The sequence below is a fragment of the Pteronotus mesoamericanus genome, unplaced genomic scaffold, assembly GCF_021234165.1.
Source record: "Pteronotus mesoamericanus isolate MK-2021 breed Mesoamerican mustached bat unplaced genomic scaffold, CSHL_Meso_final scaffold_167, whole genome shotgun sequence".
In the NCBI taxonomy this organism is placed as follows: Eukaryota; Metazoa; Chordata; class Mammalia; order Chiroptera; family Mormoopidae; genus Pteronotus; species Pteronotus mesoamericanus.
In genome coordinates this window covers 20,730,256-20,757,407 of record NW_026555308.1, presented here as the reverse complement: position 1 = coordinate 20,757,407, position 27,152 = coordinate 20,730,256, and the positions used below count along the sequence as shown (strand labels likewise).

The 27,152-nt window shown below is 54.2% G+C and overlaps 1 protein-coding gene across 1 annotated transcript; it reads left to right on the top strand.

The window, feature by feature from the left end:
* LIMK1 (LIM domain kinase 1) lies at window positions 1–25,588 on the top strand. The gene is made up of 16 exons (XM_054589250.1): window positions 1–55; window positions 1,786–1,882; window positions 8,405–8,543; window positions 8,874–8,983; window positions 10,181–10,387; window positions 14,750–14,855; window positions 14,944–15,110; window positions 16,169–16,352; window positions 17,190–17,276; window positions 17,613–17,744; window positions 18,936–18,995; window positions 19,269–19,334; window positions 21,960–22,116; window positions 23,970–24,025; window positions 24,230–24,387; window positions 24,486–25,588. The coding sequence occupies exons 1-16, from the start codon at window positions 1–3 to the stop codon at window positions 24,646–24,648; spliced, it is 1,944 nt and encodes a 647-aa protein (XP_054445225.1). The 3' UTR covers window positions 24,649–25,588.
* The last annotated feature ends 1,564 nt before the right edge of the window (window positions 25,589–27,152 follow it).

Here is a 27,152-nt window from a genome sequence, read left to right as displayed (position 1 = left end):
ATGAGGTTGACGCTACTTTGTTGCACCTGGAGGGAAGAACGTATGGGAGAGGAAGGTGCGCGGGGCGCGGGGTGCGGGCTGGCTGGGGCGCCGACCTGGGGGCCGGGCGGGCGCGGGCGCCTTCTTGGGGGGCCGAGGGGCACGGAGGGGGCTGGGCCCGGCCGCTGCGGAGGCCGGGTCTGCGGCGAGGCCGCGCCCCTCCCTCCTTGGGCACGAGCTGGACCTTCCGAAGCCCTCAGGCCCCTCCCTGACACGCTCCCACTCCCCCCTACGGCCCCCGGTGGGCTGCCCTTCCGCGGGCAGAGAGCCCCTCCTGCCTTTCTTCTCCGCCTTCCCCTAGCCTCCGACCGACGACCCCCCTGTCGGAGTCCCGGGCGCACTGCCCCCCATCCCGAGCATTCATCCTCGTGTTCTGTCCACCCGGGGCTTGCCTCGGGCCACCCCTTATCCAGTCTCGAACACGACCTGGGAAGAAAGGCGCTAGGGAAGCCGCAGCCCAGGGTCCGAGTCGCCGCCTCGCGCCTGCTTGGCTCCGTGACCTTGAGGCAGGCGCTACCGACCGGGCTTCGGTTTCCCAGTCTGTACAGCTAGGGGCCGCATAGTTTGGACGCCGGTACTGGTGGGTTGGGGCCGAATGGGCAGAGCCTAGAGGAGCCTCTAGGAAGCCGTTGGCAGTATGCTGAGGGCCCCCACCCACCCTTTCACTGTACCAAACCTGGTGCCTGCCATCAGTATTGGCTGGGAGGATGACTCATCCCAGCCTCCTCCTCAGCCCCTTCCCCCTTACTGGGGCTTAGGACTTGGGAATACACGACAGTTAGGTTGTGAAAACCAGAACCCCCAAAACTTTCCCAGCCCAGAGCGGGGTCAGATCTCCTTCCCAGGGTTTCCTCAGCTGCGCCATCACATAGGCGCACCTGGTCCCAACTAGCCAGACCCTCCAGCCCTGCCCTCCACCAGGCTACCCTACTGTCGCCCCTACCATTGGTCCCTGGATCTTCATGGAGGGCCAGGCTGCGGCCGGGAGGCTGCTGTGTGATCCAGCAAGCTTAAATCTCCCCAGGTCTCAGTCTCCCCGTCTATACAGTGAGGAAGAATAGGCCTAGGGGATCTTCTAGGGCCCACCCAGTTCCAGTCGTGCCAGGCCTCGAGGATGACTAAGCATGTCTAGTGGGCAGCTTGTGGAGGTGCCAGGCTTCCCTGGAGCAGGTGTCTGGGAGTGCCCAGCTCTGCAGTCCCACCCAGTCAGGTCAGGATGTAGCCAAGGCTCATTTGGGGCTGGCACCTCTGGGCTTCCTGCCCTTCCCCTCCCAGGTGCTTCAACACAGGATGGACCAATCCAGTCCTCTCCAGTCCCTACCTGGACTTGAAGGGTCCTTACCTTTTTCTGGGCAGGCAGGGGAGGAAAGGCGCTGCAACAAGAATGTCACCGCTGCCTTATTTCTAAATCCTGCTGCTTTTTTTTTTTTTCTCCCCATTTACCTTGAATTGAAGAATGCTGTTGCTGGAGAGTGGACACTTGATCCTCCTCTTCAGTTTACAGTCAGTTTATAGTTAGGGAAATGGAGATCCATAGAGACTCGGTAATTTAGCCAAGGTCTCAGCAAGACTCTCAGACCTACCTTCTTCCTTCTGCTCAGCACAGTGACTACCCAGCCTGGGTGCTATGTGTGTATGTGCATGAGGGTTTGTGCAGGTGCATGTAGAGTCGGCAGGGCAGGCTGGGCCGAAACCAAACCATGACTCCACTAAGAATGGTTCCTGGCTCCCTTTCCACTCCTGCAGGAAGCGAGTTGCCTGTGTGTGCAAGCTGTGGCCAAAGGATCTATGATGGCCAGTACCTCCAGGCCCTGAACGCTGACTGGCACGCAGACTGCTTCAGGTAAGGTGGGCTGGCCAGGGCTGGGGTGCCCTAAGCAAGGCCTGCCAGAGACATGAGACTAGGCAAGCAATCTGGGATAGCTGGCTGTTCCCCCTGGTGCTGTCTCTTGACTTCCAACAAGTCCTTGGCCTGTTTCCCCATCTGTAAAATAGGCATTTGGACTAGAAGGTCCCTAAAGGTCTCTCTGTTTTGACATTCTAGACCTCTAAGGAAAGGAGGGGGGAAAAACTTGCCTTTCCACCAGTATCACCTGTAGCCACCTAGGTGGAGGGAGGGTGGGGAGAGCAGTGCCCCCTTGCCTTCTGGGTGCTGATGCTCCAGGGAAGGAAGGGAGACAGACCCAGCCTTGGGGAGAGCTGGGCTTCCTTCACCAGGCCCCAGGCTAGCTGCGAGAGATGCACAGCCCAGTATGCATAGCCCAGACACCAGCTCCCAACTGTTGAAGCGAAAGATCAGGACTGTGGCTGAGCACATGGGACCAAAAGGTAGTCCAGCAAACCAATGAAACCATAATTATAAGCAGAGTCAGGGATGGCCTTAGAGTTGGCTCTAGAGCCAGAGTTGGTGTCTCAAAGGATGTGAAATTTCCCACATGGGAAGGAATTCCAGGCAGGAAGGAATTCCAGGCAGAGGGCCCAGCAGATGCAAAGGGCAGAATGGTTGCAGGGCCTGGCTCAGTCAGTGAACAGCAGGGTTCAGGTGGAAATGTACTGCAAGGGTAGGAAGGTGAAGTTGGGGGGGCTCAGCTGAGGTCAGGGCATCGACCCCAGCTGATGGGGTTTATTTTAGTCAGCGGGAACCTCTGCGACAAGTTGTTGTTGTGTTTTTGGTTTTTTTTTTTTTTAAGAATAATATCTAACACTTTATACCATTTAGTAAGGACCAGGCACTGGTAAGGACTTTGTATAGTTAGGTATTGCATTACCTCCATTAGTTGAGACACAGAGGTTAATTCTTTTGACTAAAGTCACATGGCCAGCAAGCGAAATGAACACACAGCACCAATACCACTGGCTAGTGAGGCCACAAGAGGGGCAGGCACCATGCCCTGGGCTTCCCAGGCAGGTGTTCAGAAGAAGGTGTTCAGGGAGGCAGGGGAGTCTCAGCAGGTAGAGAAAATGATGTGCACAGCCAGAGGGTGGGCCAGTGTGGGCAGCTGAGGACACAGGAGCAGCGCGTTTGGTTGGAACAGATTGAGTCAAGGGAGGTAGTGCGGAGGGAGAGTTGGGAGGGATTTGTGAAGGGCCCTGAACGCCATGATAAGGACCTCCTGCGGGGGCGGGGGGGTAGTAGGGAGCCAGCAAAGGGATTCAAAAAGCAGAAAGCAAGGGAGGGACGTGGGCAAAAGTGCGATTGAAAAGTGCCATCCCAATGGCAGATGGTAACTTGGCAGGGTTCAGAGTTCTGTACTCAAGGCCTGACCTAAGACAGTGACTTAAGAATGGAGAGAATTGCAAATATAGAAGGGATAATATTTGGCAAGTTGCAGTCATATTAGCCACTACTCATTGAGTACTCTTTTAGTGTCATTCGATTAAGCCTTCGGCATAACTGAACGAAGTACCATTATTTGCCCAGCTTGTATAATGTATGAGAAATGGAGGCTCAGAGAAATAAAGGAACTTAACTGAAAGTTGCAACAGCTAGAGATGGGACTTGAACCTATGCCTGCCTCATTCCAAATCACTGCAGACTTGAAGAGGTGAGGGGCCTTAGGGCGGGGCTGGGAACTGGTGAATGGCAGGGGCGGAATTTAAAGCGGTCTGATTTTTACCCTGGTGCCGGGGAGAGCAGTGGTCTGATGGAGTCACAGGCTGGGTCGGTGATGCGTTGTGCCCTGTCCCTGTTGAATTGGAGGCTCAGTGGACTATCCAGGGAGGCGGTGCCCAGCCCAGAGCTGGCCGAGATGGTTTGAGGCCAGTCTGAGGTGAGAAGGCCAGAGAGAACAGCCTCCCTAGGGCTCACCCTGAAATGGTGAGGGGGTTTGAGTTGGGGCCGAGAGAAATCAGGGTAAGAACTTTAGGGGCCCCTCTGCCTCGGGTGGGGAGGGAGACAGAGCCTTGGGAGACACGGGAGAGGACCGGGAGTACAGACATGGAAGCCGCGGAAGTGAAGTGTGGACAAGGTGCATCGAACCTAGCTTCGAGGGGTCCCTGCCCTGCATAGGAGAGGAATGAGCCCCTGGTGCGGGTCGTGGGAAGAAGGTATGTTTGGCTGTCCCTGGTATGACAGGGGCACAGGGAAGGCCCCCAAAATGAGAAGGGCTCTCAGGCAGTAAGAGCCACACACCCACAGTGTGGCTTAGATGAGTGTTCTGACTCAGTGGTGTGGTTCTCTCAACAGCCCCTAAAACTGGTGGGGCCAACAGTGTCCATATCCCATGACAATTAGGAAAGACAGTTTAGACAGGAGTCACTGTTTGGTCCCCGTGGTTAATAGGCAGCCAGTCTGGTTCTCAATGGGATGCCCAAAGCTCCGGATTCTGCTTGGTTTCTCCTTGGTAGCATCTGGGTGCCACGGCGTAGAGCTGGCACCAGCGCCTGGGCTCTGAGGCCTTGCAGTGGGAGAGTTGCTGTGGGCCCACAGGATGCCTCTGGCATTAGCCCTATAGGCCATTGTCATGCTAGGGGCCCTCCTTTCACCCCTCCCAGAAAGTTATGGCCAGGCCCAGAGTGGTCCAAGCTTCCCTTTAGCCCAGCTGCTGCCTTTGGGAGGTCGCTTCCCAGCAGCCTGCAGGGTATGAGCCCTGGGGCTGCGTAGCCCTGGTAACATCTCCCTGGAGGCTGGGTGGGCTGGCCCTGGCGAGGAGGGGAGAGCACACAGCTGACACTGTGGGTCTGAGCCTGGGCCAGAATGCAGCCTCCCCGTCTCTGGGGGACCTTTCAGGCACGGAAGATAGACTGTCCATGAAAGGCGACCTCTGTTCTCTTGGGGGCGGCATTGGAAGATGCAGCTACCTTTGAATTTGTCCCTGTCCCCAGAACCCTGAGCCCCCAGGGCCTTTGTCAAAGCAGATGCTGAGGAGCATGGAGAGCGCCTTTCTCGATGTGTAGGGCTAAGGGCAGAGTGACTGCCACTGCTTCCCTGCCTGCACTAAGCCCAGGCAGAAGGCCTTCAACTGCTTCCTGTTGCAGACTCAGACCAAGTCCTCCTGCACCCATATTGCTGCATTCCCCTCCCATGGGGGTGGCCACACTGGCCCCACCCTCTGCAGCCTCCAATCCTGAGTGCCTGCAGTAGGATGGGGAAGCAGCCTGTCTGCCGACCCACCCCTGCCCCTGCACTCCCCATAGGCCCCCAGAGTCCCTGCTCTGGGGAACTGCAAAGGATGCTGGCCTCGGCTCAGAGAAGACGGTGCTTCCTTAGAGGGGCCAAGTAAGTGGAAAGCCCCTTCCCCACCTGACTCAGGCCTCGGGAAGGGCCCCTGGTGCGAGGGCTGGGGCTAGAGGCAACTGTGGGATAGGCTGACCTGGTCCAGGCTGCGGGACAGGAGAACTGAAACTCCGGGTCACTGTTGTCCTCCTGTCGAGGGGAAGCAGGCCGCTGCTGAAGCTTCTGGCCTCCCTGGTACAGTCTCTCCGTGAGGCTGGTCCTCCAGCTGCTCTTCCTTTGCATCTGATGTCCAGGAATGTGGCCCTGGGTAAAGGGTACCCCTGGAAGGGATAGACCTGGCATTGCAGAGGTTGCCACTGCCTCTCAACCCAGGCCCCTCGTGCCCTCCCTCGTTCCTGAGCCTGGCTTTGTCTTCTGCTCTCAGAGATGAGTACCCTGTATGGGGCAGACAGACAACTGTCCTTTAGGACTTCCTCTCCATTTGGCCCTGGGCCATCTCTATACACCCTGAGTACCTGGCACTCCTCTCTTGACATCCTTTGTTGGGGCGGAGGCATGGGTAGGGCACCCCTGAGAGCCAGGCCAGCCTGCCCGATCTGCCTCCTCTGGCTTCTGGCTGGATGTCGACCTAAGGGGTGAAGAGATAGGGTCAGGGGCTCCTCCGTGCCTTCCATCAGCAAAGGTCCACCGAGGCCACAAGTACCAGCCACCTAGCTGCTGCATGAGCCTGGGTGAGGTCCCCTTTCTGAGAGGGAGGTCCCCTGTCCCCTCTCTGAGATAGAGGCCCAGCTGGGGTGCCCTGGAGCAGCTCTGAGGCTACCGGGGGATGGGAACTGCTGCAAATGGAGTGCATAGAGCAGGCCTCTCTGGGAGAAACCACTTTGTTCTCTTTGGAGTCCAGTGTGTGTGGATGCCTGGCCTGGGGCCTCAGAGCCCCTGCAGGCTAATGGCAAAGACTGGTGGGCCGGCAAAGGCCGGCTATGCAGGCGAGTGGGGGCGGGGGGGGGGGCACCTAGCCAGGCGTCTGTGTAGGCTTCAAGGAAATAGTGACCAGGTTTCGATTGCACTCACAGAGCCCTTGGATGAGTCAGCTTCGGGTCTTCCAGGGCTGTTACACTGATGAGTATTTGTAAAGGAGTAGGAGTTTGCAGGCGGGAGAGGAACATAGGCAGGCCCCCTCCCCCCACCCCCACCCTTGCCTTCCTGCATCTCGGCAGCCCGAGAGTGAGGAGGAGACTCCTGTGGTGACACTCCTGTGACGCAGTGTATCTGGTCCGTGGAAGGGTGAAGTGAATCACTGATCAGTGCAGAGTGTAGGGGACCTCCCAGTGCACCGCCTCTTTGCAGAACTGGCCCCACCCCCGCCGCCCAGTAGTGAGATGCCTGCCCCCAGCGGGACCCAGGGCAGGAAGGGTTGGGGGGGCGGGCGTGTGGATGACATCATGGCTGTCGTCCAGCTGCTGCTTCCGCTGCCTCCTCTCACATCCCAGGGCGGTCTCCGGAGGCCCTCTCTCATAGGGTGACGGCATCAGACTCCCATTCTGGGTACCACCCCCACCCTCTCACCCAACCCCCCCCTCCCCCGCTTCTGAACTCTGGCATGTTGTGCCTTCCCTGCCTTTGCCGAGTCCCCCACACCTGTTCCCTCCCTCCCTTCAGGCTCCCAGACAATAGGGCTGGATCCTCTTAAAGGGACAGTGTCCCACCAGCATTCTTGCCGGCTTTCCTCTTCCCTCCTTATCCCCAGTTCCCTAAGTAAGGAGGAGTCAATGAAAGCAGTCTGCATAGAGCAGAGGGTTCCCTGGGGGTGGGACTGTTCACTCAGTCCCAGTCTTTCCTGTCCCCCTCTCTCCTGGATTGTTTTCATACTGAGCCGTAAGTTCTGGACCTGGGTCCTTCCGTCCCTGTGTGACCTTCTCACATCACCCAGAAGGCCCCAACAGCAGCAGAGCTGGATGGATTCTCTGCATGGTGTGTCCTCTGGTCCTTGGATCAGGCTCTTGAAAACATGCCCCTGAGGGCTCATGGGACCCACATATCTGCATTTGCTCATCCTGATTTAGAGGGGCTGTTGGTGCCTGTCCCACTGGGATGGACACTTGAGTGGAAAGAAGCCGGGCACGTTGGTCTGGCTCCAGGCCTGTGGGGTGACACCAAGAAGCTAGTATGTCTTTCCTCCCCATTTGCTCTTCAGGGGCCCCACCGGTTATGCCTCCCTGGTAGCCCCTGGTGGTGGGGCAAGGGCATCGTGCCCTGATGATCCTGCACATGCGCGCATTCTCCTTATAGCACAACTACTTTCCTGAAGGAAGGTGTGGGGACTAAGGCTCTGGTTGAGGTGGAGGGAGGAGCTATGCTACACTGCCCCATAGCCCCCTTGTTGTGACCAGCAGCAACAGTAGGGCTGGCTGGGATCTAGGACACCAGCAGATCCCCCGTCTTAACTGACACTGACGGGTGTGTAACGGAGTTCACTGAGCTGAACTCCTGCCCTATACCTTAATGGAACAGGGTGTAGCTTTGTGTGACCTGGGGCAGTTCGGATGCTCTGAAGCTCATCTGCCTCATCTCTAAAAGGAGGATGCCCATGCCTGCCTCATGGTGGCCTGTGAGTATTAAGTACATTTAACCAAGACAATGAAATGGTCTCCAGCAGGCCACTTTTGTATATATGTCAGTTGGCTCAAGCAGCCTCCACATTGCTGGGGGTGGGGGGGCGGAGAGGGAGAGGAAGCTGACTAGACGAGAGAAGTGGGGCCCGTGGTTTGTTCAGGCCCACCACCTCAGTCCTGGGCTCTCTGGTTCCATTTCTCCCTTAACCTGGCTGGTGACCAAGAGCAAGTCACTGGTCCTCTCTGGGCCATCTTCCCTACATGACAAGGGACGGGCTCAGATGAGGAGCACTGCCCACCTGGGGCCGGCAGATAGCCATATACTCTGGGCGCAGAGCTGCTGTGGGCGGTTGTGCAGGCTGTGCACTGCACAGGGGCTTTTGGCCAAGGGGCCAAAGGAGGCTGACTGCGTCCCTGACTCCACTTGCTAAGCCCTGGGCTCCAGCGCAGGACACCGCTGCCCAGGGGGCACACCTGTTCCTAATTCTCATAAAAACACCTACAGACTGTGGCAAGACCCAGCTGTCGAGGGGGGTGGGAGTGGGCCGTGCTAAGCCCCAGCTCCTCTTCCATCCAGGTGTTGTGAATGCAGTGCCTCCCTCTCACACCAGTACTATGAGAAGGATGGGCAGCTCTTCTGCAAGAAAGACTATTGGGCCCGCTATGGCGAGTCTTGTCACGGGTGCTCGGAACACATCACCAAGGGGCTGGTCATGGTGAGCACCCCCTGCCCCACTCACGCACCTCACCAGGGGGGTGAGTGTGTCCGTGTCCTCACAGGTTTCCCTACTCCAGATCTTTTCCCATCGTTTCTCTCATTGTTCTTTTCACTGGTTCTCTTACTGCCCCATACCTTCTTAACGCGTTTGTCTGTCTGTGTCCCTCAGCTCCCTGTCTTTACAGCCAGCTCTGTCCAGGAGCTCAGCAGCTGGCCAGCCAGGCCCCTGAAATTTGTTTGGGGCTGCCCTTCTGAGAGAAGGCCGAGGGGAGGAGGTATGGGGGCTCAAGGGTTTGCTAAGTCGGGTTGTCCCCCACCCCACCGCCAGGTGGCCGGGGAGCTGAAGTACCACCCCGAGTGCTTCATCTGCCTCACATGTGGGACCTTCATTGGTGACGGGGACACCTACACACTGGTGGAACACTCCAAGCTGTACTGGTGAGTGCCCTGGCCCCTCTCCGCGTCTGCCGTGTCCACCTGTGTCACGGGACTCCCACACGGGGCCCTTTCCCTGCCCACGTGGGGCAGTCATTAGTAAAAGTGCTTTGTAGAAGGGCCTGGGAAATATAAGAGTCACACTGTGAAAGCCTCAGACATCAGCTTTCTTATTGACGTATTACTGCTTGCAGTGCAGTTCTGGCACCAACTGCTCCATGAGCTTAGGGCCCAACCCCCAACTAGAGCACCCTCACTTTAGGCAAGTTCAGGGGTTTTCAGAGCACTCCCATTTCAGGCCAGCTGGTTACAAGTCAGGGATTCCCACAAATCCCACAGGTTTGAAAATTTATCAGGTGGATTTTCTCTGGTGAGAGCACAGAACTCTGGAAAGTACTATGATTAGGATTCAGTTTTTGTAAAGGGTACAAGTCAGCATCAGCCAGATGAAGAGACACAAAGGGCAAGTTCTGAGAGGGGTCCCGAAATAAGAGGTTCTGTTCTTTGTCCCCATGGAATCAGGACATGTGGCCCTTCTCCATCTCCCCTGCCCCCGTATCACCAGAGTTTTTTTTTATCGAGGTTTCATTATGTAGGCAGAATTGATTGAATGAGTGGGCATGTGATTGAACTCCATCTCCAAATCCCTTCCCCTCCTTGGAGGTTGGACTGGGTCAGAGCACTAGCCTTCTAATCACATGGGTTGGTCTCTCTGGTGACTAACCCCGTCCTTGTTAGCATAAATTACCTTGTTAGCATAAACTCGGAAGCAGTCTGAGGGGCTCAGGAAAAACAGAGGCACTCTTATTCTAAGGATTTAGGGCCTCTTTGCCAGAAACCAGGGATAAAGACCAGAGAAATTTTTATTATATGACACTGATAAGACTGGATTCAAGGGCAACCTGGCTTGATCCCAAATGGACTTTTAATGACTTACTGCTAAACTGGATTTAAGCCCCAGCCTTTCTTTGCAAGAGAGCAGACAAACCCAGAATGACTGAGCACGAGAGAGAGGCAAGGGCAGGGCTGTGCACACGCAGGTTCTGCTCCCAGTCCCACCAGGCAGCTGAGACCCTCCTCCTCCCGAGCGGAGCAGTACGGGGGGAGCCTGGGCCTTGGGGGTGGGCAGTGGTGGTGCTGGTGACTGCTGATGCTCTTTTCTTCCCACTCTCCGGGTGTCTGCTGCCGTGGCTTCTGCAGTGGGCGCTGCTACTACCAGACCGTGGTGACCCCCGTCATCGAGCAGATCCTGCCTGACTCCCCTGGCTCCCACCTGCCCCACACAGTCACCCTAGTATCCATCCCAGCCTCAGCTCATGGCAAACGTGGCCTCTCAGTCTCCATCGACCCCCCTCATGGCCCGCCAGGTTGTGGCACGGAGCACTCCCACACCGTCCGCGTCCAAGGGTGAGTGGCTGGCCTGGCGAGGCTGCAGCTGGTATGGCTATCGCCATGGATACTTTCAATGCCTAGCCAACTCTGGGACTGGGCTGCGGGCTCTGAAAACAGCTAGCACTTAGGTCCAGATAGAGCCCAGTGTATACTGACAGCCCAGTATACCAGATGTCTGGCTCCTCTAAAACCCAGTACAAATCCTAGATAAAATATGGGGTCCAGCAGAAGCAACACCTGCTTGAGTGTGGTTGGTTGGGTAATAAAATGGGTGTAATAATTTATAGTTTTAATTTGAACGTTTCACCTAAAATGTCATATGGTGTGCTTGAGCGTGCTATGTTACAGAATTACATGCTTCTGATTTTGTAATTAAAAAAGGGTGTTATTTTTGCTGGACCCTGTATTTTAAAATATTTTCTTTAATCCATGTATGATCCAATAAGGAAGAGAAATAACCAGGTCAGGAGTAAGTGAAGGAGGGAACCCAGCGATGCCTGCAGAATACTAAAGGTAGCCACGCTTTGAGGGCAAATCCAAATTGGGTGAACTTAAGCTTTAACTTTCAAGTCCTTTCGTCACTGGGTTTCTCAAAGCCTCAACCTGCTAAGGAAGCTAATCTAATAAGAGAACTGCTCCCTCCCTCATTAAGCTTGGACACCAAAAGGGTTTTCAAGGTGAGGATGAATGAGAAATAAACCACATCTTCCATCAGACCCCCCACTCTGAGAACTGTAAAATAAGCCTATTTGAACCCAAACGGAAGGGAAGAGGGAGTCTAAGAATTCATAAATTTGGGATTGCAAGCCAAATTCTTGTGTCTGGGTGGTTCAAAAAACCTTAAGGCAAAATTGCAAAAATTTAAAGTGCTTCGCAGCTGGTAGTGCTCCCAAGCCCTGACAGAATCAGATGTAGATCTTTTCTGAGGAAACCCACTTCCAGGCTTCGGTGAATTTACTTAGATAAGTGCTCCAAGGATGATGAGCAGTTCAGTCAAAAATCACTGAACAGCCCTGGCTGGTGTGGCTCAGTGGATTGAGCACCAGCCTGTGAACCAAAGGGTTACCAGTTTAATTCCTCATCAGGGCACATGCCTGGGTTGCGGGCCTGGTCCCCAGTAGGGGGCGTGCAAGAGGCAACCAAACGTTGAAGTTTCTCTCCCTTCTCTTTCTTCCTCCCTTCCCCTCTGTCTAAAAAGAAAATAAATAAAATCTTTAAAAAAAATAAATGAACGTGTAGATAAGGAAGCAAGATATTGCAACCAAGAGCGGAAACAACAGGAAGCAGAAACAGACCTATAAAACCTTCCAATATTGGAACTACCAGAAACAATATAAAATACTTATGCTCAATATGTCTTAATAAAAAAGAGATACTTGAAAAATGAATAAATAGTAATACATTTGTAAAGGAAACGAATATAACCCCTAGAAATGAAATATATGATTATTAAAATGAAAATGTTTAATGCAAGCATTTCACAGTAGAGTAGGGTTTAAGACAGCAGAAGAGAGAAGCAGAGACACAAAAAGATAAAACTGTGAAACAGAGGTTAAGGCACAAGGAAGACAGTCAGAGAGGATCATCCCAGAAGAGAGAACTAATGGGAGAACTAATATATTTAGTGCATTGAGGGGAAAAAAATCCCATCAACCTAGAATTCTGTATTTGAAAATATCTTGGTGGCAGGAAAATGGAGACAACTGAACTTGAACAATAAAAAAAGAAAAAGAAAATATCCTTCAAGAGTGAGGGTAAATAGACATGTCAAGGCAGACAAAACAGACAAAACCAAGATTTAGTACTAGCAGATCATCCCTAAAGAAAATTCTAAAGGATGTAGAAAAGGCCTGAGACTCCAGAAGGCATGAAAATTAGGGAGCCAGCCTAGTGACCTGAGCAGCTCCCTCGTCCTCTCTGGGCTTTGGGATCTTTGAACAATGAGGAAGTTGGACACTTTGAAGCTGTCTAAGATTTCTCCAAAGCCTTTACTGACTCCTTGAGAAGTAGTTTTAAATGTCTACCATGTCCCCACACCTGGACATGAGAACCAAGAGTCAGCATCCATTGGATTCAGTGAGCTTCCTTACATATCTGCTGGGTATGGAGGCGCCATGCCTAGGAGCTGGTAAGAAGGGAAAATGGTACTGGGACGGAGGGTGCTGTCAGGCTGGACTCTCCCCCCACCCCCCATCTTGAGCATCAGCCAGGCCAGCAGCTGCCTTACATACACAAGTAAGCAGACAGACTGGTGAGAGAGATGGGGAAACTCCCAGACCAGCTGGTACTTGACAACCAGGCAGAATTTTAGAAACGAGGAGCGAGAGGCACCCCCCTCCCCCCGCTGTCTCCCTTTCTGGCTGAGCATTCTTTCTAGCTAACATCTGCTTTCCAATTTCTGCAAAGAGCCACCCCCTTCTCAGAAGCTCCCAGGTTGTCCAAAGCCTGCTAACCGGATTTACTTGCTTTAAGTGAGTCTTGGTTAACCGCTTTTCATTTTGTTTGTTGCAGCATTTTAAGTAAAGTTTAATTTATCTGTGACCCAGCCCTCTCTGCTGCCTTAACAGGAGACTGAGGGAGAGGAGATGGGGAGTCTATGTAACACTTTTTTTTAGGAAAAAACAATGAAAACATATTCAACTTTTTATCCTGAAATTTACAAATTTACAGAAAACTTGCTAAAATAATAAGTATATTGAATGCCTATACACCCTTCACGTAGATTCACCGATTTTAATTTATTGCCCCATTTGGGGTGTATGTGTGCATCTCCCTCTACATTTATGTATGTGTATACCTACATACTGATTTATATGTATATATACATATTTATGTATATATTATTACTAAGTCATGTGGGAGTAAGTTGCAGATACCATTAAGCCTTCCTTCATGAAAAAAAAACCAACAAAACTTCAAACGTTCTCCTAAAAACAAGGGCATTCTCTTACATAATTATCAATTGTATCTTACATGTAATTATGACATTTAGGATTTTTAACACTGATACAGTACTTCTGTGGAATATACAACTCATATTTATATGTCACCAATTTTCTCAGCACTGTCCTTTATAACAGTTTCCTCAATTCAGGATCCAGTTCATGATCCTACATTTCACTGGATCCTCAAGTCTCTTCAGTCTCTTTTAATTTTTGACAATTCCTCAGCTTTTCATGGTCCTTCATGACATTTATGAAGAGTGCAGGTCAGTTGTTAAGTGGAACGTCCCTCCATCTGCTGTTTCCTCTTTGTTAGATTTAGGTCATTATGCATTTTGGCCTGATACTGCATAAGTGATGCTGTGTGCTGTTCCGTGCATCGTACACGTGATGTCAGTAAAGCGTGCCCTTTATTGGGGATGTCAGTTTTGTTTCCTTGACTATAGTGCAAATTAATCCTCTTTGCTGTGAAGGACATTTTTTCCCTTTGCAACCTAATCGATAAGTCAATTATGAGATTTGACTTTGTAAATATCCTGTTCCCCAAGGACCTTTCGCCAAATGGCACTAGCATCCACAGATGATTCTAATCTGGATCGATTATTACCATGATGGCTACAAAATGGTGATTCCCTAACTCTGTTCTTCTTTCTGCATCTATTACCTGGCTTTCCAGCGTAAGGAAGAGCTCCCCGATGTGAGAATACGCTCTTTAGAGAGAAATTTCTTTATGAATCTATTTTCCTTAAAGTCCTCAGTCTCTTCTCTCCTGTCCCCCAGCCCTTCCCCATTTCACAGCAGAGGCAAGGTGAGCATTCCTTAAAAAGCTTTTATGAAGACAAAAGGAAAACCAAATAATTAACACCAAAGAGTTAAAAGAAGCAATTAAATTTGGCAAATTGGCCTTTCTGTGGGTTAGCTTATGGCCAACTAATCGAGGGCCTCATCCCGTCTCCACTCTGCAGCTGTGGCTCAGGGCAGGCGGAGCTCCTTCCTGCTGATTCTGGAGGAATGGGAGCCTGCACGTCATCTTGCAGGGCAAGTTTGGGAGTCAGGAAGCCAGTGGATCCAGACCCTTTTAGGACTCAGGACATTCATCTGCCCCAAGCATACCAGCAAGTTCAGAGGATTGGTCTCTCCGCTGTGGCAGAGACAATGCTGTGTTGAACAGGATCCCCTGAGCATCTAGGGCTGTGCCACCTTCCTCCAGTTTCACAGAGCAGAGATCAGTCATTAATTACAGAATTCCTCCCACCAAAGTAGAACTCAGGGTTCAGTACCATTACCACCTACCAAATCAGAAATAGAATCACAATAGAATCATCTGCCCCCTCACCCCAATCTGATCCCTTTGGCTTTGGTTCCCTCTCAGGGTGCTCGGGGGTGGGCGGGCAGGCAGGCGGGCAGGGCTCTGACCTCTGCTCTGTGCCCACAGAGTGGACCCAGGCTGCATGAGTCCGGATGTGAAGAATTCCATTCACGTTGGAGACCGGATTCTGGAAATCAATGGCACACCCATTCGGAATGTGCCCCTGGATGAGGTAAGGGTCCTGAGCCTGGTAAGCAGGATGGAAGGCGGTGCCTTCGGTACTGTCCTCCACCACCTGCCCACACACCTCTTCTCCCCAGATTGATCTGCTGATCCAGGAAACCAGCCGCCTTCTCCAGCTGACTCTTGAGCACGACCCCCATGACACACTAGGTCATGTGGCAGGGCCTGAGCCCAGCCCCCTGGTCTCCCCGGCCCATACTCCCAGTGGAGAGGCTTGCAGCACTGCCCGGCAGAAACCTGTCCTGTAAGTCAGCCCTGCATCTTGGTGTATCAAGGTACTTCCACTGATGTTAGGCCTTGGGATGGGACCTGATCCCCACCCTTCAGGTGCTCAGTGCATGAGGTAGTCCGCCCTACAAAAAAGCAGACCAGCAGAAGGTACTAGGGACTATGAAAGAGGAAGGAAGGATAATGAGAAGTAGAAAAACAGGTGGAAGCAGCCCCCTGAGCCAGGGATTGGTATCTCAGCATGATGGGAGCATTGGGTGCGGTTTGGGAGGAGCGGGTTCCAAAGCAGAAGCTAACTGCGGGGCTTTAGATGTCGCGGGGGTCTTTGGACTCTGTCCGCCCATCACAGGCCTCCCTGAAGGGTACTGCAGCAAAGTGATGTGTTTCACAGAGATCACTCCCGTCCCCTGTGTGGAAGGGTCCCCAAGACCAGGGACAGCCAGAGGGCGGTTGGGGTGGTTCAGGTGTGGAGGGTGCTCTTACCCTCTTGCAGGGGACTGGGAGACGTGAGGGGGCAACCTGGAAGCAGCCTGGTCCTCACTCCACTTACTGTGGGCCTGCTCGGGGCTCCTAGTAAAGACTTGGGGAAGGGGGCCAGGACACCTTCTGAGGGGACAGCCTTTACTCTAGGAAATAGTGATGTTGAGGTGATGTATTTGCTCCCCACCTGTGTTTGTCTGGAACTCATGCCACCCTGGAGGGCCACCTATGTTGCAGGGTTATGGGCTTCCTAGGCAGGTCTTCTGCTTCTGTACCCCAGACCCAAATACTGGGAGACAAAGTATCTGACCCAGGGCCACCAGGCAGAGAAGCCCAAGGACAAATATTCCTACCAAGGTCGCCTGAGCAATAGTGGGCCTCATACAGGAAGGCCAAGCAGGGAGGGCCATCAGGTTGAGGCGAAAGCCTTGTGACCGCCCCAGGAGAGCTGCCCTGTGCTACCCTCTTGGGACAGATGCCTATGCATAGACGGACATAGAGGAGAGCAGGCTGAGGCCTGGCCACCCCCAGGGGGTCTCAGCCAGGTGTCCACCTGCCCTCGGTGGCACTGGGCTTGTGTGTGTGTCCCCCCAGGAGGAGCTGCAGCATCGACCGGTCTCCAGGGGCCGGCTCACTGGGCTCCCCTGCCTCCCAGCGCAAGGACCTAGGGCGCTCTGAGTCCCTCCGCGTGGTCTGCCGGCCACACCGCATCTTCCGGCCATCGGACCTCATCCATGGGGAGGTGCTGGGCAAGGGCTGCTTCGGCCAGGCCATCAAGGTACAAGGCATGCCAGGCAGGGCTGGGCCAAGAGTGGGAGCAGTGGGGAGGTTCGGGTGCAGCCTGTCAAGGCTGTCTTCCCCCACCAGTGCCCCTAGGAATCCACGTGGAAGGGGCTTCCAGGCTTCCTAGCCAGTACTCACCTCCACCTAGACCTCCCTGAGCTAGTGAGGGGGAGGAAACATGCTCCAGATAGACCCAGAGCTTTATATGGAGGAGGTTGCTGGAAGGTGGGGGATGGGAGGGCAGCCCAGCCAGACCCTGAAGGCCTCATACTGACCTTGATGCCAACCCACGTGGCGCTCGGGCTCAGGGCTGCTTTCCCCTTCATACTCTCCCTGGCAGAGGCATGAGCCCTTCCCTGGCTCTCGTGTCACTTGTCTATGACTAGGCTGAAAGATCCAGGATTATACAAAAGGTGCTGGCAAGGCCACCCCCATGCCCTTGTCAGGACGGGCACTGGCGCCCAGCCCTTGTCTTGGGTCCTCTTCCCAGGGGAGGACTCCCTGGTAGAACGACAGTTCTGCCTGCTGGAGACAGCGCGGCAGAGCAGAGCAAAGAGCTGGCCTCTGGGTCAGGCAGTCCTGGACCCAAGCTCCAGCCACTCCCCTTCCCTGCCAGCTGGCTGACCTGCTAGCAAACCTCTGAGCCTCAGTTTCCTCATCTGTAAAGATATTAAGGCCTTCTGCCCCTGAGGGCCAAGAGATGTCTGTGGAGATCTTGAGGCCGACTGTTCACCTCCCTGGCAGTCCCGGGGTAGGGATGGGGCTTCCGACAGGTCAGGCCTAGAGCAGAGCCTCTGTCTGTCTGTCTCCATGCCTCGGTGTCCCCCCACAGGTGACACACCGAGAGACGGGTGAGGTGATGGTGATGAAGGAGCTGATCCGGTTCGATGAAGAGACACAGAGGACATTTCTCAAGGAGGTCAGTGAGTGGAACCGCCACATCCTCTTCACTGGACTTCTGGTACCTGCTGTGGTCCCCAACCCTTTACCCCATTGAGAGGGGGTGGCAGAAGACACTAAGAGGACATGACACTCAACTTACATATTGGAAGAAGAGACAGTATCTGCCAGGAAGATGAGAAAGACAGGGCCACCCCTGGGGATATGAGCAGCTTGAACAAAGAACATAGTGACCAGCAGGTGTGACAGGAGCCCCAGGGGGCGGGGAGGCTCCTCTGTCTGTGGCCCCTGGGACAGCGGAGGGAGAGGGAGACGTGGGCGCAGCCCCAGGCCCAGCCTGTTCACTCTCCACCAGGTAAAGGTCATGCGATGCCTGGAGCATCCCAATGTGCTCAAGTTCATCGGGGTGCTCTACAAGGACAAGAGGCTCAACTTCATCACCGAGTACATCAAGGGGGGCACACTGCGGGGCATCATCAAGAGCATGGTGAGTGCTGGGCTGCCCCGTGCAGCGCACCTCCCCCTGGGCCCAACTCCTCTTTGGCGGGGTCAGCCTCTTATCTCAAAGACCCTCCAAACCCTGATTCGGAGTCCAGTGGGGTTGCACTGACTCCATCTAAAGCTGGGGACAAAGCTGGGGCCCAGAGAAGGGTAGCAGCTTTGCTGAGGGGACACACAGGCTGTCTTGAACTAGCTGCCCTTTGGGGCCACAGGCCAGACCCAGCCACACCTGTCACAGATCAGACACCTGAGGAGAGGCTCCGTCTTGTTACTTCTTCATAGGAGGCCTTTGTTTTACTTCTGGTGAAACCAAATTATTTGCACTGCTTGCCATGTTCCATAAAATTCTTATGCCATGTTCCAGAACTTTCTTTTTAAAAAATTGCAAAGCCATCTATGGAAACAAAGTGCTTAGAGGGGCGCTTCTAGCGCTCTCGTGCTGCTGTCAGTGACCCTGGGACCCAGTTCTTGGGCCATCTCAGCGTCACCCTGAGACCTCGAGATCCTGTCACCCTCCCACGCGCTCCACGGGCTCCTCACCCTTCTACTGAATTACCTGGCAGTGCCAAAATGCCGCTCCTGTGAGCTCCTAACAGATATAACTTCTCAGACAGGATTCTGTGGTCAAGTACTGTTTAAAAACACTGGGCGACACCAGTTTCGGCTTCCTAACTGCACTCTGAATCCTTCATACGCTCTGATGGCCTCACCCTCCTGCTGGAGGTCTCCTAGGGGACGGGGGGAGAGAAGAAGGTGTTTCCCCAAATGACTAGAGCCCAAAACCCCTCTCTCCTGAGAGACATGGCTGGCATTCCACAGGCGATCCCACCAGGCCCATCTGTCTCTGATAGTCCGTGAAAGTAGCTTCAGATTTTTTTAAAACTTGAAAGAATGGGATTTTGTATAAGATAAAAAGAGCTTTTTTCAACTCAGAGGTGGTGATCAGGAACTATGAAAGAGTATTCCCCACCCCGACTTTTACTGTTTGAAATGAGTCTGTTAGAAAATTGTTTTGAATTATTTACCCACACCCCACAGAAGGAACAGGAGTGGGTGCAGAAGAGATTAGGGGTTTCAGACCCTCTAGGACACGTGCCCCTCCCGCCTCTCTCTCACCCACTTGTCCTGCCACGGTGGCCCCGTTGGCCCCTCCTGGCCACTCTCTCTCCTCCCCCAGGACAGCCAGTACCCGTGGAGTCAGAGGGTGAGCTTTGCCAAGGATATTGCTTCAGGGATGGTGAGTTGGCTCTGGCTCTAACTTACGGGGTGTGGGCTGGGTGATCCAACCCCACATATAAAAACGTTCTCTCCGCTAACCTAAAATCTTACAAGGAATTTAGAAATGGAAACCACAAGGAAGCTTGAGAGTGGGCAGAGGGGCCTGAATGGAGAGCGGGAAGAGCACCCCCAGCTGGGCTGAGTGGGCTGGGAGGGGAGGTGGGAGCCTCGGGGACCAGGGCTGGAGTCCTTCAGCGCACTGCCTCCTGACCTCCGTGCCCCCCACCCCTAGGCCTACCTCCATTCCATGAACATCATCCATCGGGACCTCAACTCCCACAACTGCCTGGTCCGTGAGGTGAGCAGCCTGGGCCTGGGAGGGAGGGGACAGCCGGAGCCCTGCACACCACAGCCCTAGCCTCGAGGCCTTCTCTGCACAGGGGTCCCTGGGTGGACGCCTCTACTCCAATTAGGCTCATGGGGAAGCAGCTCAAGGCCAGGAGGCAAACAGACCTCGCTTACAGTGTGGCTGCAGCTCTCTGAGCCACTGACCTTGTAGGTTGTAGGAGGGTCTGACAAGTCAGCGAAGGAGAAATTGATGTGTAAACTGTAAAGGACCAGGAGTGTGGCACTCACAGAGAACAGCCATGGCCGAGTGGCCAGGCCTACGGTGGGCAGCACCCACAGTTGTGGGTCTAGAGTCAGGCCTGGGTGTGTGGGCTGGGGTGTTCAGGGCAGGCTTTCTGAAAGAGGCTTTGGGGGGATGTACTTAAGTGGGGTCAGGGAGTCGGAGTGAAACAACCACAGGCTGTTTCAGAAGGAAGAAGAGGGAGTGACTGACCGTGCCCAGCTGGAGAGGTTTCCTGGCGCTGCCAAAACAAAGTAGCACAGACTGGGTGGTTTAGAGGCACAGAAAGGTATTCTCAGGGTTCAGGAAGCCAAAAGTCCCAAATCAAGGTGTTGGCAGGGTCGAGTCCTCCTAGAAGCCCTGAGGGAGAATCTGGTTCTTGCCCCCCTCCTAGCTTCTGGTGGCTGCTGGCACCCCATGGCACCCCTTGGCTGGTAGCTGCATCACTCCAGTCTGCCTCCATCTTCACATGGCCGCCTTCTCTCTGTGTGTCTGTGTGTCCTCTTCTCATAAGGACACCAGTCATTGGATTTAGGGTTCACCCTGATCCAGTGTAACCTCATCCTAAGTAATTGTATCTGCAAAGACCCTATTTCCAAATAAGTTCACATTGAGGTTCCAGGTGGATGTGGATTTGCTGGGGGACATGATTCATCACACTCCAGGCAGGTCGAGATCCAGCCCTGGAGGAGGAGGTTCTCCAGAAAGGGGTTTGCCCAGTGAATTCCGTGCAGGAAGAGTGTTTCTGATGGTGGGAGCAGGACATGGAAAGGCCTAGCGGTGTGACATTCAGGAAGCCTCGAGTGGCTCACTGTCAAGTGGGAGCCTCGGCCAGCCCTCTGGGATCCAGGCAACTCTGGGAGCCAATGGGCTGTGGGAAGTGGTGGCCAGTGAGCGCGGAGAGGTGGGTGAGGCTGGATCCACTCCATGGGCCTCCCAGGGAGCCTGATGAGACTGCCCCTGCTGGCCGTGGGCATCACTGCACGGTCCAGCCAGTGTTCTGGGCAGGGTGAGGATAGGGTGACCTGCCACAGCCTTGACCCCATGGCATGGCCGATCCTTTGAGAATCTGATGAGAATTGTGAGCCCCCCTCTCCCCAGCATTCATCTATGCACAGCCAAAGCCTTTGCCTACAGGCGGGGGCGTCTGAGAATCCAGTGGTCACCCTGGCTGGTTTCCCTAGAGCTGTTTCCCATAGCAGAGTCTGCAGACCCCTGTGCCGTTAAATCCTGGAAGACTCATTGAAAGTGCACAGTTCTGAGACTGCCCCCCCACTCCATCCCCACCTCAGGCCTTCTGAAAAGGATGGGGCAGGAGCCAGCCCTTGAACAACCCTGGTGGACCCCGGATTTCAAGAACCACTGCCCATGAGTCTGAGGACCCGAGATCAAGGTCCCTCAGCTAACCTTCCACCTGGTATCCCACCTGAGATGGAGCCCTAAGAGGGACTGTTTCACCTCAGGCGCCACTGAGGTGGGCGCAGGACGCAAATTGCTCCCTTCTCCCATTTGCCATCTTTGTAGAGTTTTTTCCGAGGTGACTGTCCACGTCTGTGTCACTCCCAAAGGCAGCACAGAGTCCCTCCCTTCAGAGTGAGCCTGGCCCTACCTGCCACCTGCCTGGAGCCCCGAAGTGAGCAGCCACGTCAGCCTCTCTGTACCCGCTCTACAGCGTCTGCCCACCAGTTGCCAATCCTGGAGCTGGCAAATAGGGTCCAGAATTCCAGGGCCCCGGACACCAAGCCTAAGAGGCCAGGCCTTGGGGCACTCAGGACCTCCGCAACCCCCCAACTTGACCTGGGACTCCCTGCCTGTCCCTCATCTCTCAGGAGGCTCTGTCCCTGATTTTCCTGTCTCGTGGGGTTAGACGTAGCAGTCAGCGTCTCAGCTCTGCCAGGGCCCTGGGAGGGGCTCCTACACACCTGAAACAGCAGAGCCAGGGGCTCCAGGGGCCTGTGACCTTGAATCCCCATCCTATCACTGGCCAGCTGGGTGGCCTTGGGCAACTTTCTTAACCTCTCTGGGCCTGAGCCACCTCATCTGTAAGGTAACATGTACCAAATTGTTGGAGAATTAAGAGATAAATAATAAATAGGGGAGCAGGGCCACACTGGTATTTTCTGAAGCTTTGGGCAGCTCCATTTGCAAAGAGCAGAGGGGTTTGGGAGGGAAGGGGGTTCTTGTCCTGCACCTGAGCCCCTGTGGGCAGTGGGGTTGCAACCCGCTTGGCAGCCCCCAGGTGTCAGAGGTGTGTTCTCTGGCTCTCTGTGGGTTGGTGTGGGGTCCAGACTAGGAGCAGGTAGCTGGTGGTGGCAGGAACATGCTCAGTGTGACCCCGCTTCCTCATCACCCCAGAACAAGACCGTGGTGGTGGCTGACTTTGGGTTGGCACGGCTCATGGTGGATGAGAAGACTCAGCCCCAGGACCTGCGAAGCCTCAAGAAGCCAGACCGAAAAAAGCGTTACACGGTGGTAGGCAACCCGTACTGGATGGCGCCCGAGATGATCAATGGTGAGTGGGCGCCCCACCTGTCATATGCCCCTGGGACCCGGGGGTCCCCGGCAGAGCTGCACCCATCTGACTCCTGGCCTCCCCTGCCCCTCCACTTCCACTTCGAGTCCTGTACTAGTTTCCTGTTGCTGGTGTAACAAATTACCACACACTTGACTTAAAGAAGCACCAGTTGTGTAGTTCTGGAGGCCAGGAGTCCAATGTCAGTCTCACTGGGCTAAAGTTAGTTGTCGGCAAGGCTAGTTCCTTCTGAAGGCTCTAAGGGAGAATCTGGGGTTTTTTCCACCTTCCAGAGGCCACCTCATTCCTCAGGTGGTGGCCCCTTCTTCCATCAAGGCTAGCAGCCTGGCATCTTCTCTCTGACATCTGTGTCCAGTGTCACATCACTTTTCCTGACTCTGAACCTACTCCCTCTCTCATAAGGACCTTTGTGATTACATAGGGCTCACCCCCGTAATCCAAGGTTACCTCCCTATCTCAAGATCCTTAACTTAGTCACACCTGCACAGTCCCGCATAAGGCAGCATATTCACAGGTTCCAGGGCTCAGGACATGGACATCTTTGGAGGCCATTATTCGTTCTCTCCCCTGACCCCCCCACTCCCTTTCTTTTTTCAGTCAGGCCTGTCACGCCGCGGTCCTCTGTTTGCCGAGACCGTGGGTTATAAAGCCCGCCCACAGGCAGGTGGCGTGCTAACACGGGGTTGGGGCAGGCAGACCAGGGGTCATCTCAGCACCAGCCCTGACCAAAGCTAGCGTAGCTCCCCAGATAACTTCATCTGTAAAATGGGGTTAACATCCCTATATTTAAGGGGTGGTATGAGGATTAGATAAAGTTATAAACTAGGCAGCATTCAATAACTAAGTGGCGGTATTGATTGTTTTTAACATGGTAAAGTAGATGGTATTCTTCCCACTTTACAGATGAGGAAACTGAGGCATAGAGAGTCTGTATCATTTCCTGAGGCTGCTGTAACAAATTAGCACAAACTGGGTGGCTTCAAACACAAGAAATTTATTCTTTTATATAAGGTTCTGAGAGACAGAGATCTGGAACCCAATAGAGTTGTGCCCCCTGCAGACTGTAGGGGAGAGTTCGTCCCTTGCTGCTTCTAGCTTCTGGTGGCTGTCCTGGCATTCCCAGGCTTTTGGCTACATCATCCTAATCTCTGCTTCCATCTTCCATGGCCACTGGCTCCTCTGCTGTGTCTTTTCCTCTGTCTCTCTTTTTTAAGATTTTATTTATTTATTTTTACAGAGAGGAGAAGGGAGAGAGAAAGGGGAGAGAAACACTGATATACGAGAGAAACATCGATCAGCTGCCTCTCGTATATGCCCTGACTGGGGTCTGAACCTGAAACCCAAGCAGTGCCTTGACTAGGAATTGAACTGGCAAACTTTCACTTTGCGGGATGACGCCCAACCAGCTGAGCCATACCAGTCAGGGCTCTTCTGTCTCTTAAGAGGACACTTGTGATGGCATTTAGGGCTTGCCTGGATAATCTGGGTTTATCTCAAGATCCTTAATCATATTTGCAAAGACCGTATGTCCAGTAAAGTAACATTCACAGGTTCCAGGGTTTTGACATGGTTATCTTTCAGGGCCACCATGAAGTTCATGATTTGTCTGGCACGATACAGCTTGTCAGTGACTGAGCTGGGCCTGGAAACCCTCGCCCAGGGCTCTCGTCCTCATCCTCCAAAAGTTTGCTCAGACCTGGAGGGGTTAGGGGCGGAGCATCTGACCTGCTGGCCTGGGCATCCACAGGGCTGGCCAGTCCCTGGCCCCGCCCCGCTGCCAGCTGGCCTCCCTGGCCCTGCCTCACCCGTTAACAGTCGGTCTCTTTGTCTAGGCCGAAGCTATGATGAGAAGGTGGATGTGTTTTCCTTTGGAATCGTCCTGTGTGAGGTAGGTCCAGGGGCTCCTCTCCAGTCCCCGCCCTCCCAGGCTGCAACCTGGAAGTCTGCAGGCCTCCCGAGCTGAGGAGGCTCCTGGGAACTGGGCTGCCCAGAGCAATTTGCATCCAGACCCAGTGTGACCTGCTCACAAACCCACCTGGGTGGCGCCCACCCCCAAAGGCCCTTGGGTAACTGCTTGCCCTGTGCTGGACAGATCATCGGGCGGGTGAATGCCGACCCCGACTATCTTCCCCGCACCATGGACTTTGGCCTCAATGTTCGAGGCTTCCTGGACCGCTACTGCCCTCCAAATTGCCCCCCGAGCTTCTTCCCCATTACCGTGCGCTGCTGTGATCTGGATCCTGAGAAGAGGTGAGTGAGGTGGGGCTTAACCTGGGCAGCCTTGGGGGTGGGCCAGGACCCAGGAAAGCCAGAACCCACTGTCCCTCTCCCCCTGCCTGTCACCTCAGGCCCTCCTTCGTGAAGCTGGAGCAGTGGTTGGAGACCCTCCGAATGCACTTGGCCGGCCACCTGCCACTGGGCTCACAGCTGGAGCAGCTGGACAGGGGCTTCTGGGAGACCTACCGGCGTGGCGAAAGTGGACTGCCTGCCCACCCCGAGGTCCCTGACTGAGCCCAGCCCACCCGGAAGCCCCCATCCCCACTCTGGAGAATCCACCCTGCACCAGATTCCTCTGTAGGAGGTAGCTGGGTGTGGCGCCCTCAGCGGGCAGCGGGCACCCAGACCCCTCCCCGGCACCAGGCCCTGACTTGCCGCCTCCTGCCCTGTGGGCCGTGGCCCCTACGCTGTCTCTGCCCCTCGCCCCTCGCCCCAGAGCTGGCCTGGCTGCACACACACCATCTCCTCGCCCCGCCTTACCTCTGTCTCGGCGGGGCTGCCCCCTCTTGCGTCTCCTTGCATGAGCTGGAGGGCCCATGTGAGTTGTGCCCCACCCCGCACCCCGCCGCCCGGCCGTCCTGCACACACCCCGCCTGCCTGCAGCCCCTCCAAGGCCTGGCTGGAGGATGGCTTCAGACTGTGCCCTGTCATAGCCGGGCACGTAGGAGGGTGTGTGTCAAGGGAGAGGCCGTGTTCCCAGGAGCCATAAGGGTGTCTGGGGCCTGTCCCCCCGCCGGGTGTCTAGGTAGTAGCAGGTATTGGTAACTATCCAAACCCCCAAAGCAGAGAGAGGTGTGCTCCTGTAGGGGGACATCCCTGCTCTCCGGGCAGCAGCCCTCCTTGCTTTGGGTCTTTTTGTTTCTTTATTGAAGCCACTTTAGTGAGAAGCAGGTACCAGGCCTCAGGGTGAAGGCAGGTTCCCTGGGCCAGAGCTCCTGGAAGGAGCAGCAGAGGGAGGCTGGGCAGAGCAGACAAGCAGGTGTCCACCAGCATCGCAGCCCCTGAAGTTCATCTCAGCGTCCCCTCCTGGGCCTCTCCCCGAGGCTCCCTACCATTGGCTGGAGCAGCCCCTGCCTCTCCCCCATGTTCCTCTGTCCTCTGGGTTCTTTCTGTGTAATCTATTTTTTAAGAAGAGTTTGTATTATTTTTTCATACGGCTGCAGCAGCAGCTGCTGGGAGCTTGGGATTTTATTTTTTTGGCGGGTGGGGTGGGGGGGCCATTTTGTCACTTTGCCTCAGTTGAGCATCTAGGAAGTATTAAAACTGTGAAGCCTTCTCAGTGCACTTTGAACCTGGAAAACAATCTCAACAGGCCCCGGGACTGCAACTCAGGGAGGTGGGACATAGTCACCTCCATCCAGGAATTGCAATGTCTAAGGAACAAAACCCAGACTCAAAACAATAAACTCAATTCCATACTCCCCCCCGCCCAGATCCTGCGTAGCAATGTGTGTGGGGGGGCCCAGAGGAAACAGGACAAGAGAGGAGTTTTGTGACTAGAAGCCTGGTGTGGTTCAATTGGGAAAACAAACCACACTAGTTATTTCAAATGTAGGGCATTTAATCTAGGGGATTTTCACACAGCTGTTGAAACAGTAGATACTGAGGTAACCTAGAGATGATGAACTGTAGGAAGCAGCTGCCGCCCTTTTGGTAGCATTTAAGGAAAGAGGAGGTGACAGTAGTTATCTGATGTATTACAACAAATCACCCTGTGAACCTGGTAGCTTAAAATAACAGTGATTGCTCATGGCTCTCAATTTCTCTGTCAAGAATTTGGGAGCGGCGTGGGTGGGTGGTTTTAGTCTGGGATCTCTCCTGAGGTTAGATGCATGGTCCTGGTTTGGAGTTTCTCCTGAGATTGGGTGGGTGGTTTTGTTTGAGATTTCTCTTGAAGTCGGTTGGGTGGTTCTGGTCTGGGGTCTCTCCCAAGGTTGCGGTCAGATACTGCCTGGGGCCACAATCCTTTGAGGAGGTGGCTGGAGCCAGAAGATCCACTTCTAAGGACCTTGGATGTAGCTCATTCACGTGGCTGCAAGTCAGCACTGGCTGTTGAGGCTTCAGGCTCCTCTCCACTGGGCTCCGTGAATACCCTCACAGCACCCTCTAGGGTGAGCGTCCCTAGAGAGCCCATCAGGCGCTCCACTGCCTTTTATGACCTAGTTTCAGAAGTCATACAGCATCGCTTTTCACCATATTCCATTGGTCACACCAGCCAACCCCCATTCGACGTGGGAGAGGACACAGGGTCACTAATACCAGGACTGGAATGGATTCCTGGGGCTCATCTTGGAAGCTGGCCAGAAACCTACAGGGAAGAGCCCCATGAGAACTGCTTGGATTTTTGATGCGTACTTGGGGGGAAGGGTTGGATTTTTAGCAGTTGGTGCTGCACCTTCTAAGAAGGTAGGTGCAAAAATGGTCAGTGCAGGAGCTAAATGCTACTCATAACTAGTTTTGGAGAGGAGAAGAAAGTCCCTTCCCTTCTTTCACTTCCTAATCTTCCTCCACTAACCCCTACTAGCAGGTAACCTTAACAGGAAGCCAGCTGGCAAGGGAGTCTGGGAAATGTTGTTTTCAGTAGTTCAGCAGTGGCATTACAGAACAGAAAATGGAGTGGGTTTGGGGCTGAGATATAACAAGTAACCAGCACAGTTCATTCCTTTGGCTACTCATCTCTCATACACACCTTTCTACCATGTTCGATTTCCATACAACTCTTAAAACTTCCTGCTTCC